Raw genomic sequence first — 17,235 nt, forward strand, 5'->3', positions numbered from 1 at the left:
CCCCCTCTTCTCTTTTCTTCCTCTTTATCTTTTCATCCTTGTCCCTACCCTCTTTATAATCCTCTGTCCACCTTGCCTCTGTCTTTCTCTCTCTACACAGATACATCTACCTCATGGGCATTCAGGAGAGGAATGAGAGGCTGTTCTATAGAGTGTTGATGGAAGACATTGAGGAACTGATGCCAATAGTCTACACTCCAACGGTTGGCCTGGCCTGCACACAGTATGGGCACATCTTCAGGAGACCCAAGTAAGAATGTGGTAGAAGCAATAGGAGCTGTAGCAGTGCAAGTACAGTATATTTTAGAGGAAGGTAAGGATAATGGGAATAGATTTAGAAGGAGAATGCCCAGTATCGAGCAGTAATGATGGTTTTCTGTGGAACTTTTAATATTGGTGGCATGAGATGGAGGAATGAATAAAATATATCTTCCCCTAAGAATTTGCATTAGAGTAATTTGGACACATCTCAAGGTGTCTCAAGTTTAAATGACAACATAAAAACTGAAGGTTCAGTAGCAGGAGGAGTAGTAGCAATGTTGGTGCTTTATGCTATGGCTGCTAATGAACAGGCTGATTTACATTAACATTAATTAATTTACATTATTGAGCTTGACTTGCTTACAACGAGCAGGTACCTTTAGGAGTTCCTGCTAAAAGACATAGTTGGAAATGCTTGAAGAAACATGGACTGGAGGCAATGAAAAACATCTTTTGCACAATATTTTATGTTTTCTAGAAACTAGGGTTAGCCTGTTGTCAGCCCTTGACAGTCCTTGGTAATGATGGAAGGTGGTGCAATATTAAAATGTATTAATATTCTTTCCCCAGTCATTGTTGATAGAACCATGCAAAGAGTTTCAAAACTACTCAGTACCCAATCACCATGTTGTTTCTATAACCAGAGGCCTGTTCATCTCTATTCTGGACAAAGGCCACATCCGTTCCATCCTGGACAACTGGCCAGAGACTAATGTTGCAGTGAGTACCTCACTACCCTACCTTAGAGACATTGCCTCAGTTGTACTTTGTAGCTGTGCATAATCAATCCTTAACTGTAACTTTCTAAGGCAGAATGGGACGCTTCCTTATTTTATAGATGAATGGAAGTATGAGTAGGGTCTTGGATAGAAGCATACATTTTTAAGAACTCTACAAGCAAACACCAGTGAAAAGATAGAAATCAGAATTACTTACGTTAGCCCCACAGTGTGTTTCATCCTGCCCTACGCTATGCATTATGCCCTGTTTAACCGGTTGTGGGTTAGTTTGTTTTTCTCATTGTTAACATGCTTAATTGTGTGGCTGTACCTTGAAAATATGCTATGATGCTAACAAACCCATTTTCTCTCAACCCTCCTCTCTGAATAGGCTGTAGTAGTAACTGATGGAGAGCGTATTTTAGGTTTGGGTGACCTTGGCGTATATGGAATGGGCATTCCTGTCGGAAAGCTTTGCCTGTACACTGCCTGTGCTGGCATCAGACCTGAGAGGTGTCTACCAGTGGTGATCGACGTTGGCACAGACAACGAGGTACTAGTGGGTGTGGGTGTGGTGGAGGGAACTCTGTTGGCATTACCTCATCACCCCATGTCTTATTCAATCTTAAATGTCCTGCCAGCATGTGTTGTGTTTTCATCCCTAGCTATGTCTTTGTCTGTCTTTTTATATGTAGTAGAGTCTGCTTGTAAAGTCTAAATTGAATTCACTCCCTGTCAGACCCTCCTGCAGGATCCATTCTACATGGGCCTGTACCAGAAGCGGGACCGGTCCCAGGTGTACGATGACCTGATTGATGAGTTCATGGAGGCTGTGGTGGATAGATATGGTCAGGACACTCTAATCCAGTTTGAGGACTTTGGGAATCACAATGCCTTCCGCTTTCTCAGAAAGTACAGGGAGAAGTACTGCACTTTCAATGATGACATTCAAGGTTTGTATGTAACCCTGACTTTTGAATGTAAGTTATGCATTTAGATGTTGACACTTGATATGTTTCAACTGAAACATGTGGCTGTGTATGTGAGGGACAAGTCATGACAAGGTATGCATTAAGGCAACCATCCTCCACTTCACGTTGGGTGGTTCTTTGCCTCTGCACTGTGCGTTAAAAACCTTTAAAATTAGAATAAAAACATTCAATTATTTTTTTGAGAATGTTTTGTACTCAGAAATAGGTTGTGAATCAAAAGTTAGCCGAATACGTGAATGTTTACTGGGCTTGCCTACTGATTCATTGTGTTACTATGATTACGTCGCAACTTTATGGCAAGCGCATCAATTTAGAACAGTGATTGAACTTGAGCCAAACTACGTTTGCATTGTATGGTTTTAATGCATACCCTTCAGCCAATCAGAGACGAGTATTCTTTGTGACCATGGTATAATCGTGTTTAAAGTACCACCCACAAAGACCACATCAAAGGTTTCTTTTTATCGTTCTAGTTGGGAGAATTTATCTGTTTTTTTATTTTTTATTATTATTTGTTTGTTTGTTTTGGACCATCACTGTACAGTATGACATTTCGGAAATACTTTCTTTATTTGAATACAACTTTGTTCACATCAGTCCCCCTCTGCTGAAGATGCTCTGCTCCCTTTTAAGATCATATTTGATAAAAGTAAATTCACTGTAGTCTTGTCTAAAAGAAGCTTAAATATTTTGATTTTTTTTTTCACCCCCTGAGTTCCAAGAGTCTTTATTCTCTGCTCTCACAAAATGTATGTCTATTTGTATGTTTATATATGTGTATACGTATATGTGTGTGTTTATGCTTCCAGGCACAGCGTCAGTGGCCCTGGCTGGCCTGTTGGCAGCTCAAAGAGCCATTGGTAAACCCATCACCGAACACAGGGTGCTTTTCCTAGGAGCTGGGGAGGTAGGCCATATACTGTAATTCATCTGTCCTTCAATCCCTCTCATTTGCTGCATTGTTTTGCTTTTTTTCCTCAGTCACTTTCCCATCTTCAGTGGTCGGCAACATGTCGAAGCATGGTACCCAATGTTCAAAATGAGGGAATGCCACTACAAAAAGCTATTAACACAAAAAGATTATTTTAAGAAGTTAAAATGATGTACTGGTGGTTAATTATGTTAAAATCTGTGTAGCAAGAGTTCCAGCCTAAGTTTCTGAACCCTTGTCATAATATGTATTAATTTATTTCCCTCTGCATTGAGCTAATATTGAAAGGTTCCAGGTGTAATATTTCTTTTTCTTTTGGATTCCCCCCCCCTTTTTTTTTTCCCTCCCCAATTGTATCTGGCCAATTACCCCACTCTTCCGAGCCGTCCTGGTCGCTGCTCCACCGCCTCTGCCGATCCGGGGAGGGCTGCAGACTACCACATGCCTCCTCCGATACATGTGCGGTCGCCAGCCGCTTCTTTTCACCAGACAGTGAAGAGTTGTGCCAGGGGGACATAGCATTTGGGAGGATCACGGTACTCCCCCCAGTACCCCCTCCCCCCCGAACAGGTGCCCCGACCGACCAGAGGAGGCATTAGTGCAGCGACCAGGACACATACCCACATCTCGTTTCCCACCCGCAGACACGACCAATTGTGTCTGTAGGGACGCCCGACCAAGCCGGAGGTAACACGGGAATTTGAACCGGTGATCACCGTGTTGGTAGGCAACGGAATAGACCGCTGCGCTACATGGACAATATGTCTGCTTTCTTAAAGCTTGATAAGACTAGTAAATATCAACAAGGTTTGCACAATGGTATTGATTGATAAAGTTGATTGGAAACAAAATATTGAAAGTGAACAACTCATAACCCCCTGACTCCTCAGATTTTGCCTTCATTAGACCAGGAGCTGCACCAACCAGGTGGTGGTGGTGGTGGTGTTTTGTTTGTATCAAGGCTGTCTTGAGGAAGCCATGAACTGCTTCTCTCCTTTGTTCTGTGGTTGTATTCACATTGCTTACTGGTAAAAGTCAGTATTGTTGACACCTAAATCTAAAGAAAATGGCACTAAACTGAGGACTTGGTTAGGATGTAGGATTTAATAAACTTTAATGATTTTAATTTAGTGAATTTAATTTATCAGATACTTGGGGTCAACTGTCCAAAGTAACGGGGAGTGCTGGAGAGAGGTGAAGAAGAGAGTGCAGCCAGGGTGGAGTGGGTGGAGAAGAGTGTCAGGAGTGATTTGTGACAGAAGGGTACCAGCAAGAGTTAAAGGGATGGTTTACAAGATGGTTGTGAGACCAGCTACTATGTTATATGGTCTGGAGACAGTGGCACTGACGAAAAGACAGGAGGCGTAGCTGGAGGGGTGGCAGAGTTGAAGATGTTAAGATTTTCATTGGGAGTGACAAAGGAGGACAGGATTTGGAACGATTATATTAGAGGGACCGCTCAGGTTGGACGGTTTAGAGACAAAGCAAGAGAGACAAGATTGAGATGGCTTGGCCATGTGTGGAGGAGAGATGCTGGGTATATTGGGAGAAGGATGCTGAATGTGGAGCTGCCAGGGGAGAGGAAAAGAGGAAGACCAAAGAAGAGGTTTATGGATGTGGTGAGGGAGGACATGCAGGTGGCTGGTGTGACAGAGGAAGTTGCAGAGGACAGGAAGAGATGGAAACAGATGATCCGCTGTGACAACCCCAAACGGGAACAGCCAAAAGTAGTAGTAGTAGTAATGATTCTAATTTAATGAATGAATGAATTTACTTTTTGAGATAGAGAAAGTACATAAAGTGTAGAATTAACTGCTAGTTATCAGTTCTTTCATACTCTGTAACACCATGATCATCAGTCATATGTGTATGCCTCACATTTCTCTAACCTTTAGGGTTGCATTGCTGAGTTCAGGGAAGGAAATAACATCTGCAATGTCTTTGCTCCTTTTGCGTTTAACTTTTTTTAGTTTTACTCTGTTGGTGAAGGTGACATTCTCCTTTTTGAAGAGCTTTTACCTGGGATATTCACTTATTCCTCTGCTTTCACTTGTTACTGGAGCTGCTCAGTGACCAACCGTAGAGGACTGTGGTTATAACACCTCCAAGCTATGAATGTGCTGTAGTCTAAATTTTTGAGCTGAACGTTGCTTAAAAAAGCAACAAGTATTTGTTTTGATTTAACGATTAACAAACTCCAAATATTGTTTTCTCCTTAGGCTGCCCTGGGTATTGCAAACCTGATTGTCATGGCAATGATAGAGTCAGGGATGACACAGGCTGAGGCAAGGAACAAAATCTGGATGTATGATAAACATGGACTACTAGTAAAGGTTAGTGTGTGTGTGTGTGTGTGTGTGTGTGTGTGTGTGTGTGTGTGTGTGTGTGTGTGTGTGTGTGTGTGTGCACATGATCATATTGATTGATAGGTTATATAAAAGATGTTTGTATGCTATCTACAAACTAGATTGTTGTAAAACTATGCCCTCCAGGTAACAAATAGTAACTAGAATGCATCTGTTTGCATGTTTCTGTCTATGACCTGTATACACGTTGTAGTTCAATATTATGTCACGCCACTGTCTCCAGTGCATATCCCATGAGAGACAGGCATTAAGCAGAATGTAATTGTCTTTCTGCCTTCCTGTCTGTCTTTCTGTTGGTATTTACCTAGCTTATAGTAATTATGTTAAAACGTTAATGTTTTTTATTTGCCTGTAGGACAGACCCCAAGAGATAGACGGTAACCAGGAAGTATTTATCCATGACAGTCCAGGGAATGTTCAGAGCTTCCTAGACGCCGTCAACACCATCAAACCCACTGCCATCATTGGTAGGGAACTGTTTTTTCTATAATTGTACTGTTTGTTTGGGAGGTACATCTTTAAGAAATTAATTTAAGAACTATGGATGTATAAAATATCAAGTAAGCCACTCTCCACTATGAATATCAAATAAGAGCTAAAACTGGCAAAACAGTAATCCTTGAGAAAAAAATAAAGTTCACTATTTCATCTGAATTTTTGATTTTTCCTAGATAAAAATGGATTGAGTCATTTAGCCAAACATCTATTTATTTTGTAAACCAATGAAGTCCATCCCCAATCGGGGTTGCGGGATCCCGGGACTTATCCCAGCAGTCATTGGGCGGCAGGTGGGGAGACACCCTGGACAGGTCGCCTTGGGATGTACGTTTTATTGGTCTGTTTGAAGACTTTTGACCAGCTGGAATATTTCTTGTTGCCAATTCAACCTAAATAATTGACTGTGTGACTTAATACCTACCAACATTAAAAACTTTATTGTCTTAAAGGGAAATTCTTGCCGATTTTCAACCTTATTCCATGTTGGCATCCCTACATCATACACAATACTTGCCGATGTTGTTTTTATTTCTGTATCTGGTAAAGCAAACTTTACTTCCACCATCCATTGACGTCAGTGCATGGCGGAAGAACTAGAAGGCTAATTGACTGAGATGTTTGTTTTCTAATCTCCACTGTTGAAAAACTCTTGCACAATGCATACTGGTACTTGTAGAACAGCTCTCTAGGCACCAAAATGTCAATTACTCTGTCAAAATGAATTTGCTTTAAAGCGATATAGGTTTAAAAGACTAGATAGACCACCTGCACTTACTGGCTGTGCAGGCTATTAGCAGTGAAGTGGCCCTTAAACTATGAATTAATACAATGCTAACGCTTAAAGTGATGGTTATAACTTTTGAAAATGAAGAGATTTTAAAATGTACTTCATAGTCTTTTGTCTGATGGCTTTTGTGATATTGGGCTATACAAATAAAATTGACTTGACTTGACTTTATGATAACACAGAACAGACAGATAACCAGCCTTAAGTAAGCCTGCATTTTCTCTTTTCTTTTTCAGGTGTGTCAGGGGCTGGACGGCTTTTCACCCATGATGTTATAAAAGCTATGGGAACCCTGAATGAACGACCAATCATCTTCGCCCTGAGTAACCCCACCAACAAAGCCGAATGCACTGCTGAGGATGCCTACACACTCACTGATGTAAACACAATTTCATGTTTTCTCTCTCATTTGTTGGTTGGTTCATTTATTTTATTCTCACTCCTTCAGTATCGTACTTTTTCTCAGCACCCACCTTCTAAAATATTCCGTTTTTGTATCCTCTGTTCCCTATTCTCTCCAGGGCAGATGTTTGTTTGCCAGTGGTAGTCCATTTGATCCAGTGACTCTGAGTGATGGTCGTGTCATCATTCCTGGACAAGGGAACAATGCTTACATCTTCCCAGGTGAGAGGGAATGGAAAATGAATGCACATATTACATACCTATTACAGTGATTTTTATTAACTCAATAATTGTTAGAGAAACACCTTTTAATGTGTAATAAAGCAGTAAAAATATTCCTACTTAATAAACATATTTTATGCACTAATGATTCCAAAACTATAGGAGCCCTCACTATGTGAGAGTGTATCTATTTTTTTTTTCACAGCCAGTCTTCAGTTAATGAATTGACAGCAAATCAGACACTGGAGGGGAATGTCACCTCCAGTATCTAATTTGCCACGTATGATGAATAGCAGCAGTATATTTATTAAAAAGTTGATCTTGATTTTTGTGATGTTCCTCAATGGCAACCAATGTGATGATAGAGAATAGCAAATACAGTAGATATGTATATGTTTAACAACCAGAGATTAGCAAGTGGCAAACAGCTTGACAGTTTTGCGGGGTACAAGTTTTGCTTAACTATAAAAGGGAAAAATAAATTAAAGGGACATAATTTAAACCAATGAAATAAAAAATCCCAATGTAAAACATGTTGGGATTTTCACTGGAGTAGGCCTGTGAAGAATGTTGAATACATTTTTGTTGATGCAAGATTTATTATTTACTGGTTGTGAACAGTCTGTGGCTGTTCATAACCACTGTAGTGTTAACAAATGATATGTCTTACAAGTAATTATTTTTTAGTGCAAAAAGAAGAGAGAAATCAGTTTTGTCAGTTAGACAACATGTAAGAAAATATTTAGACCCTGTAATGCCCTTTGTATCATATTTGATATACGAATTTCTGCGACCTCTGTCATCCACATTATTAACACTTTGTGATATTGATACAAAGAAAATTGACTTGGCTTGACTTTACTGGAAAACCTGTTGTATGCAATCTGATACATGTTATCTGCTCCCTGGTGGATCATCCATGCACTGCTGTCCAGACCATCCAACCTGAGCTGTCCCTCTAATATACTCATTCCTAATCCTGTCCATCGTCGTCACTCCCAACGAAAATCTTAGCATCTTCAACTCTGCCAGAAGTGATTTGTGACAAAAGGGTACCAGTAAGAGTTAAAGGGAAGGTTTACAAGATGGTAGTGAGACAGTGGCACTGACCAAAAGACAGGAGGTGGAGCTGGAGGTGGCACTCTTCTCCGCCCACTCCACCCTGCCTGCACTCTCTTCTTCACCTCTCTTCTGCACTCCACGTTACTTGGAATAGTTGACCCCAAGTATCTTAACTCATCCACCTTCTTCACCTCTCTCCTTGCATCCTCACCATTCTGCTGTCCTCCCTCTTGTTCACACATATATATTCCATCTTGCTGCTACTGACTTTCATTCCTCTTCTCTCCAGTGCATACCTTCACCTTTCCTGGCTCTCCTCAACCTGCTCCCTCCTCTCGCTACAGATCACAATGTCATCCGCGAACGTCGTAGTCCACCAAGAGTCCTGCCTGATCTTGTCCGTCAACCTGTCCATCACCATTGCAAACAAGAAAGGGCTCAGAGTCGATCCTTGATGTAATACCGTCGCCATCTTGAACCCATCCGTCATTTCTATCATACACCCCACCACTGTCACACTTCCCTCATTCATATCCTGCATCATTCTTACATACTTCTCTGCCACTCCCAACTTCTTCATACAATACCACGCCTCCTCTCTCGGCACCCTGTCATATGCTTTCTCTAAATCCACAAAGACACAATGTAACTCCTTCTGGCCTTCTCTATACTTCTCAATCAACATTCTCAAAGCAAACATAGCATCTGTAGTGCTCTTGCTAATCATCACCTCTCCTCTTAACCTAGCTTCCACTGCTCTTTCTCATATCTTCATGCTGTGGCTGGTCAACCTCTGTAGTTACTGTAGCTCTGCACATCACCCTTATTCTCGAAGATCAGTACCAGTATACTTCTTCTTCACTCCTCAGGCATCCTCTCATTTTCTAAGATTGTGTTAAACAATCTCGTTAAAAACGCCACTGCCATCTCCCCTAAACATCTCCATGCCTTCACAGATATGTCATCTGAACAAACCGCCTTCCACTCTTCATCCTCTTCATAGCTTCTCTTACTTCCTCCTTGCTAATCCACCGCACTTCCTGATTCACTATCCCCACATCATCCAACCTTCTCTTACTCTCATTTTCTTCATCAGCCCCTCAAAGTACTCCTTCCACCTTCTCAACACACTCTTCCTTGCTTGTCAGCACATTTCCATCTCTATCGTTCATCATCCTAACCTGCTGCACATCCTTCCCAGCTCGGTCCCTCTGTCTAGCCAATTGGTACAAGTCCTTTTCTCCTTCCTTAGTGTCCAGCCTCTCATACAACTCACCATATGCAATTTCCTTTGCCTTTGCCACCTCTCTTCACTTTACGAAGCATCTCCTTGTACTCCTGTCTACTTTCTTCATCTCTCTGACTATCCCACTTCTTCTTTGCCAACCTCTTCCTCTTTATACTTTCCTGTACTTTCTCATTCCACCACCAGGTCTGTCTTCCTTCCTCTGTCCAGATGACACACCAAGTACCTTCCTAGCTGTCCCCCTCACTATTTCTGCAGTAGCTGCCCAGCCATCTGGCAACTCGTCACTACCACCCAGTGTCTGTCTTAACTCCTACCTGAACTCCACACAAGTCTTCCTTCTTCAACTTCCACCATTTGATCCTTCGCTCTGCCTTCACTCTCTTCTCTTGATCTCCAAAATCAGCTTACAGACCATCATCCGATGCTGCCTAGCTACGCTTTCCCCTGTCACCACCTTGTAGTCTCCAATCTTTTTCAGATTGCACCTCCCGCAAAAGATATAGTCCACCTGTGTGCATTTTCCTCCACTCTTACACATCACCCTGTGTTCTTCCCTCTTCTTGAAATACGTGCTCACCACAGCCTTTTCCATCCTTTGTGCGAAATCCACCACCACCATCTGTCATTCCAAATTCCTTTCTTTGACACCATACTTCCCCAGCGCCTCTGTTCCTTTCACCAACATGCCCACTGAAGTCCGCTCCAATCACCACTCTCTCCTGTTTGGGTACACTCTCCACTTCATCCAATTCACTCCAGAATTATTCTTTCTCTTCCATCTTACACCCAACTTGTGGGGCATATGCGCTGATAACATTCATCATCATACCTTCGATTTCCAGCTTCATACTCATTACTCTGTGTAACGCTCTTCACCTCCAACACACTCTTAATATACTCTTCCTTCAGGATTACCCTTACCCCATTTCTCCTCCCATTCGCACCATGATAGAAGAGTTTGAACCCGCCTCCGATGCGCCTGGCCTTACTCCCCTTCCACCTGGTCTCTTGCACACACAGTATATCTACCTTCCTTCTCTCCATCATATCAGCCAGCTCTCCCCCTTTACCAGTAATAGTGCCAACATTCAAAGTTCCAACTCTCACCTCCACAATCCTACCCTTCCTCCTCTCCTTCTGCCTCTGGATATGCCTTCTCCCTTTCCTTCTCTTTCGCCCAACAGTAGCATAGTTTCCACCGGCACCCTGCTGGCCAGCAGTATCTGGTGGCAGTTGTTGGTAACCCGGGCCTCGACCAATCCAGTATGGAAATCTGATTTATGATTCGCATATTTGATTTGGCAAAGGTTTTACATCGGATTCCCTGCCTGACACAACCCTCCCCATTTATCCAGACTTGGACCGGCCCTAAGAATGCACTGGCTTGTGCAGCCTCAGTGGTGGTGTTAGTAGCGGTCCTTTGAATACAAAAAAAAAAAAAAGGCCACCCCCATTCACTGACCTGCAGATTTTTTGCACGGAAATCTTTCCTAAGTTTGAAAAAGTTATGTTAAGAATAACATTTATATTGTTACTAATATTTCAATACTAATATTTGCTGGACTGATGCAATTTATAATTATTTAATATTTTTGTAGCTTATTTTATAGTAAAATCGTGTTGAAAATGTATGTATCAAATGTGATACTGCTGGTATTTAAGGTAATTTATCTGTATCTCAGTTATTTTAGTGCATTTTTTAATCCAATATGCATTATGGCTACCACAATGCAAAATTCACTGTTTTGATTGTTTAATTAAACTGATTAAAGATTGAAATGTCCTCTTAATTAGATATATTTAAAGAGGAAATTGAGATAGTTATATTTATTTTTTATATATGCAACCTGCTATATCATGAAAATTACTTGGATGTGGCTCACTTGCCAGTCATTTTCTTTTTCTCATTGATTTTCACTAAAACAATGCCTTGGCTATCATAATCTTTGTTATATTGGCCATTTTAGAGAAGAAATTCTGAGTGCAAAATAATTTGTTTTTGTGTGTATTTTTAAGAATGAAAAATAAAAAGGTGGTAAAAAGGTTCATGTTTGGGGAAAAAAAAACCAAATCAGTTGAAATGTTCTAAATGCAATGGCAAATGTCTATCCTTTCAAAAAAAATTTTTGTGATCAATTAATTGCCATAAATGCCTGACGTATCAAGTACAAAAAAAATCATATATGCAAATTAGTTTTTCAAATTAGTTTTTCTCATTAGTCAAAAGGGCCAATAGATACTTCACTTTAAAAAAAATGTATTATTTGATGGTTCAGGATTTACAGGGTTAGATCTTTTTTTTTCTTCATGTAAAGCTGCAGACACAGAAAGTAAACTTATGGCAGCAAGGCAACAATGGTTAACACATTTTGCAAACAATACCTTGCCTAAGTGTTGACACTTGCCATTGAGGAAAGAGACATGTGTCATGTGTGTGTGTGTATTACAGGTGTGGCTCTGGCAGTTATCCTGAGTGGAGTGAGGCATATCAGTGACTCAGTCTTCTTGGAGGCTGCCAAGGTCTGGATATACAGTCTCAACAACAACCATCCCACAAACTATATCTTCTCAAAGTGAACTGAATCATTTATTTCTCTCATTTACCCACCTCTTACCAGCTTTCTCTTGTTTTGTGCCAACACAAACCCCTTCTAATTCTCTGGGCTCTTCTGTTTCTATAGACCCATGTGTAACAGCTAACAAATGAAGCACTAGCAAAAGACTGGCTCTGCCTCTCTCTTTTCTTAATTATGTACTTCCCTCCTTGTAATGTAGTGGTTGAGTCTGGTCTTGGTTTCAGTTGAAATTAACCTCACAGTACTAAACATTTTGAAAGTCTTTGTGAAATCTACCTGATTGTATCTCTGGCTTGTTTTTAACTGAGATGTTTTTGTAGGCAATCTTGTGGCCAAAACTGATGCAGTTTACCTTAAATTAATATTGTAAATGTCACAAAATGCTGAAGGGTGACTATGAGTGATAGAGCACACAGAAAAAATGGCACTACCAAGTACCATATGCATAATATGCATAGTGGGCATAGCTGCTGTGGGCAGTCAGCAGAGTCCAAATATTAGGTGGGATGGGTAGTTGGATGTGAAAGGAACTGTTATACCCTAGAATGAGTTGAAACCAATCAAAATCTTTAATGCTGTTTTTTCCCCCTGCCAGACCCTGTCAGAGCAGCTGACCGATAAAGAGCTTGAGGAGGGCAGACTCTACCCACCTCTTTCCAACATTCGGGAGGTCTCTCTCCAGATGGCTGTCAAGGTAGGTCTCCAAAAATCATTCATTTCTTGTTCAAGCTGTCATGAGGAGTTAGGGTTTTTGTTGACTGTGTGCACCGCTGTGGAAAAAAAGTGGTTATGTTTTGTATAGAACAGGAGATACTGGTGTTTTGGGAAATCAGTTTGAAACATATAGCGATTGATGTATCTCTAATTGTGGCTATGTATCTCCTCTGTGTGCCATAAGTTGTTTCATCAGATTTCTTGGGGAATCCTATCTGGAGACAAGCGATTAGGATCGTCTTGTTGATGGTCTCATTTGCTTATGTTGGGTCATACCGAGGCATCAAAATCAAATTGAGACTGATAGATAATCAGTGAAATACTCATTGTAGCAGCTTTTAATATTCACTTTGATAGAACATCTGCCATTAAAAGACCTAGTTATTTTAGTTTTTTATGTGGACCAGTATCAGAAAACACTTGCTTCTATATTGTTGGGTCTGTATTTTTTTTTATTTTAAGAAAAGAAATGTGAAACAAAAGCATGGAGCAAAGCTTTTGCCAACAAGACCCAAGCTACATAATTAATATGCAGCCTTGACCATGTCTTTGGTTAATAGTACTCCTAACCGTAACCATTTTGTTATTTGTACTTAAACTTCACCTTTCTATTTTCTCATTTTAAACCTTATCCCTTTTCTTGCCCAATTAATCCTAACCAAGCAGTCTTGATTAGCTAGCCTGATAATTTTATAAAGTTAGAAAAGCTAAAATAAACAAATCTGCCCAGAAGTTGTCATTGTGATCACGTGACATATAATGCCTGACCACATGCTACTGGAGAGCCATTTATAGGAAATGGCCTTCAAATCTAATTTGCCTATCAATAACCCATATCCTTGAGGCCTTAATTTCTAGCAGTTTATCTCCCTATGGTATTACTGTCTTACCTTCACCTACATCTCGCCCTCTATGTATGAGCCAATACTACGTATACTGTCTGTGTCTCTCATTATATAGGTGGTGGAGTACGTCTATGCTAAGGGCATGGCATTCCGCTACCCTGAGCCTGTGGACAAGAACAGCTTTGTGCGCTCTACTGTGTGGAACACCGACTATGACTCCTTCCTACCCGACATCTATGACTGGCCCGGAGTCAGATTCAACCCTAAGACTGGCTAGAAATGGAACAGATTAGATCCCGACTGTGCACCTTTTCATCATATTGCCCTCGTCATAATTTCTCCCTCCCTCACAAATGTTCCCAAGCATCTTTGTGCAAACTTCAGCTAAGGTTAACAACCATCTCAGCCTCTTGTTGTTGTCACCTTGTGTTATTCACTCTCAGCCATTCTCATTAGACCTGAAGAGGTCAGACCAGACGATGAGGGGAATGGTTTGTCTCACATCCCATCCCAGCTCGGTATCGCCACTGCTCTAAATGTTAACCAACCTTGGCCTGGTGTAAGAAATATGGTGGAAGCCTCCTTTAACCCATGCTTACATCAGTCCACACTGTTTGGTTTTTCTGAGAAGGCAGGGCAGTTCCGCTAGAGCAGAGGGGTTAAGACCTGCGAGTCTGTGTGTGGGGGAGCAAATGAGGGAGAGAAGAGGGGGCAGTGTAATTCAGAGGGAATAGGATTTATATTTGAAGAGGTGCCTCCTGAAAAAAAATACAAGATTTTTTTTTATGTGAAGGGATGAAAGTACTGTCAAAGTCCTAGAATCAGGCGCCATTTGAGAATCTAGTATCTACTGTTTTTGTTTGTTTTATTTTTGTTCCAAGGCTTTTATTGCATTTTATTTATTTACCTAAGTTACTTATCCAGCCTGTTTATGAGGGCTTTTAGTTGTTTTGTTTTTTTGTTTTGTTTTGTTGTTTTTTTTTGCCATTGTGTTGCGTTTATTAGTGCCCTCCAGCCCTATATATGAGTCAGTTTGTCAAGATAAGTATGTCATCAGCACTTTTTATCCAGGTTGCAGCTACTCCAGCACTGAAATAACACTCCTAATTCTGGAAACGCCAAACAGCCGTTATAACATTTAGCAGTGTTGTTAAGGTACGTATATACAAATTTGATTTTGATTGCACAATACAAATGTATTTAAGGAAAAAGGATGTGCGTATTACTACTTTAAAAGTATATCAGCATTATAATATAAAAAAAATTTACCTTAGTAATATCGTTTTAACGTGCACATTGAAAAGGCAACAATAAGGTAGTTTAAAGTATATCTTTTAGGGAATTTGCGTGTCTCCTCTGACAATATTCAACCTGAGTGATTTTTTTTTTTTTGGGATGCAGAAACCAATTACTGTACTTTCAGTTGTGTCCAAAATGTGTTTTCCCTACATTTCCTCCAAGTTTATATGGCCCTCGATCAACCAGTATGATAATGTGTCAGTTCCTCTTGTCTAGTTGGGGTTAAGACCTTTTGCTAGCTGACTTACTCATGGCTAATAACACAAAATGTCACAGTGAAGAAAAGAAAAACCGGTCTATATTGTAACTGTAAAGAAATAGCAACCAGTTAGCCATGTTTGCATAGTAGTTAATTTTAACCACTATCTTTAACTACTTTAACTAAATCCTAAAAGTGACACCACATTACAGCTTTTATAATGGCACTTGCCTTCACCAGGCACTTAACCCACCATCATTAGAACTAGATTTGGCTGCAAACTAATGTGCCAGCTTGCATGGCTCCTAGTGCAATTTTGATTTTCAATACAAAACAGCTACACTGACAAGTCACTTTTCAGTGAGAGAAGTTGCTGATACAGAAAACGGTCTCTGAAATGAAAATACTGCATCATCCCTTTCGACATGCCATGTCTTGTCTTTGGCATTGAAAAATGGAAAAACGGTTTTGGAGTTTAATTTGGTGACCCCCCCCCATAATGTAATCAGGTATTAAGTATTGGTCTGACTTTTAACAACCCTCATAGTTTTTAGTTTGCATTCCTAAAGGTTAAACCTTCAGAAGTGTTTCTTTTTCCACTGGTATACATTTTTAAAATCTGGATGGTAGGTTTTATTTCAACACTCCAATTTGATTCCCTTTACTGAGTGCAATGATCTTTTTGTATGTGAGCTAAATGGACAAGGGAGCAAGCTTAATCTGACAGTTATGAGGATGGCACATTTCTTTATTTTCTTACAGACTGTAATCCTCTAGGACAGATTTAAAAGTCAATAGTTGGATGTCGAACATGAGAGAATTTGAATAATCTGGGAATTAAGATAATCTGACATGATACACAGGACAGACACAAACCCGTATGACAGATAAGTAATCCTGTTTGTCAATCAGAAAAGGCTGCCAAGGTGTACGAACACAAGCTACTTATCAGGCTTTTTGTGTGAAGAATCGTGTGTTGTTGTTTGTGGTCAAAGCTTTGTCTCACCAGCATAGTCAGATCAATATATAAATGTCTTGGGTAGGTGGCAGAAGGTTGTTGAACTGGGCCTGTGTCGAACCGTAGACCTCAGGTTGGCAGCTTCTGACCACCTGCACTGAAGTGCCTGCACATTTTTAACATGTCTTCTCATGTCATACAGTTCATAACCCGCTGCAAGCATATCCAAAACACATCTTAGAAGAAGTTTTGTCCATAGAGTATGTTGCATACTGTTGTTTAGTATGAAGTAAATATGTAACCATGTGTTTTATCTTCATTCTGTGTTGGCATCTGTTATTCAGACACACCAAACTGCTTTTGAGTGTGATCAACCTGACATTTATTTCAATCGAGTTTGTGCTTCAACAAAGCGAAATTCATTTTACAACCTCAAACCGCTGAGAAACCATTTTGTCCCGTTGTCTCGAGAGTGTGTTCGTCTCTTTAGCCAGTGCCCCTTGTGACTTGATGCATTTGGTGAGTAGCCTATGTTTTACCAGACACAGCTCGGTGATTGTTATTTACATCTGACATCCACTTCTCTAAGTGCACACAAGGTCTGTACGGTGTTAGCTTCTTCCTGTGTCTGTGAACCCATACGAGATTAGGCTTGTTTGTTATATGTATTTTTTTTTTCATGCAGTAATTATGCCTTTGCATACGTACGCACAAAACAGTTGCTAGTACTGCTTCATCCTTACATGTGCAGTCAAAAGTGCAGAATAAAAAAAAGTTTGACTTTTCCTTCTTCTTTCCTTCTTTTGTCCAACAGGTTCTCTGGTGCTCATGTCTTAACCAGTTTGTACTTAATTGTCTGATGTTAAAATTAACTTTGGTATGAAACAGCAGCCTCTAAGCTATTTCATGATGATTGCAAAAAACATCTTTTGCTGTTGGGTGGCACTGCCCAGTGGAGCTCCCTCGCCATGCTGCCATCTGCCCAAACAACTCTTACCTCACCTCCCCTCACAATCTGAAACTGGCCATTTCCAGAGCCAGAGCACTTCATGTTTGACTTAGACGGGGGGGGGGATCAAGATGTCACTTACTTGCATAGTTAAAATGCTGCAAATGCTGCGTCGCTTGTGAACCCTCTTTTGGTTTTAACGTATC

At 40.5% G+C, this 17,235-nt stretch overlaps 1 protein-coding gene across 1 annotated transcript in view; it reads left to right on the plus strand.

The window, feature by feature from the left end:
- me2 (malic enzyme 2, NAD(+)-dependent, mitochondrial) overlaps positions 1-16,849 on the plus strand; it is a 38,611-nt gene extending 21,762 nt beyond the window's left edge. Inside the window, exons 4-15 of the mRNA XM_056293609.1 lie at positions 101-250; positions 906-981; positions 1,372-1,533; positions 1,720-1,933; positions 2,782-2,879; positions 5,123-5,236; positions 5,625-5,736; positions 6,791-6,933; positions 7,076-7,178; positions 11,939-12,009; positions 12,661-12,759; positions 13,740-16,849. Of these exons, the coding sequence (XP_056149584.1) occupies positions 101-250; positions 906-981; positions 1,372-1,533; positions 1,720-1,933; positions 2,782-2,879; positions 5,123-5,236; positions 5,625-5,736; positions 6,791-6,933; positions 7,076-7,178; positions 11,939-12,009; positions 12,661-12,759; positions 13,740-13,901 (1,504 nt within the window). The 3' untranslated portion in view covers positions 13,902-16,849. The remainder of the gene's footprint in view (positions 1-100; positions 251-905; positions 982-1,371; positions 1,534-1,719; positions 1,934-2,781; positions 2,880-5,122; positions 5,237-5,624; positions 5,737-6,790; positions 6,934-7,075; positions 7,179-11,938; positions 12,010-12,660; positions 12,760-13,739) is intronic.
- The last annotated feature ends 386 nt before the right edge of the window (positions 16,850-17,235 follow it).

This window comes from Lampris incognitus, chromosome 1 (assembly GCF_029633865.1).
Source record: "Lampris incognitus isolate fLamInc1 chromosome 1, fLamInc1.hap2, whole genome shotgun sequence".
Lineage (NCBI taxonomy): Eukaryota > Metazoa > Chordata > Actinopteri > Lampriformes > Lampridae > Lampris > Lampris incognitus.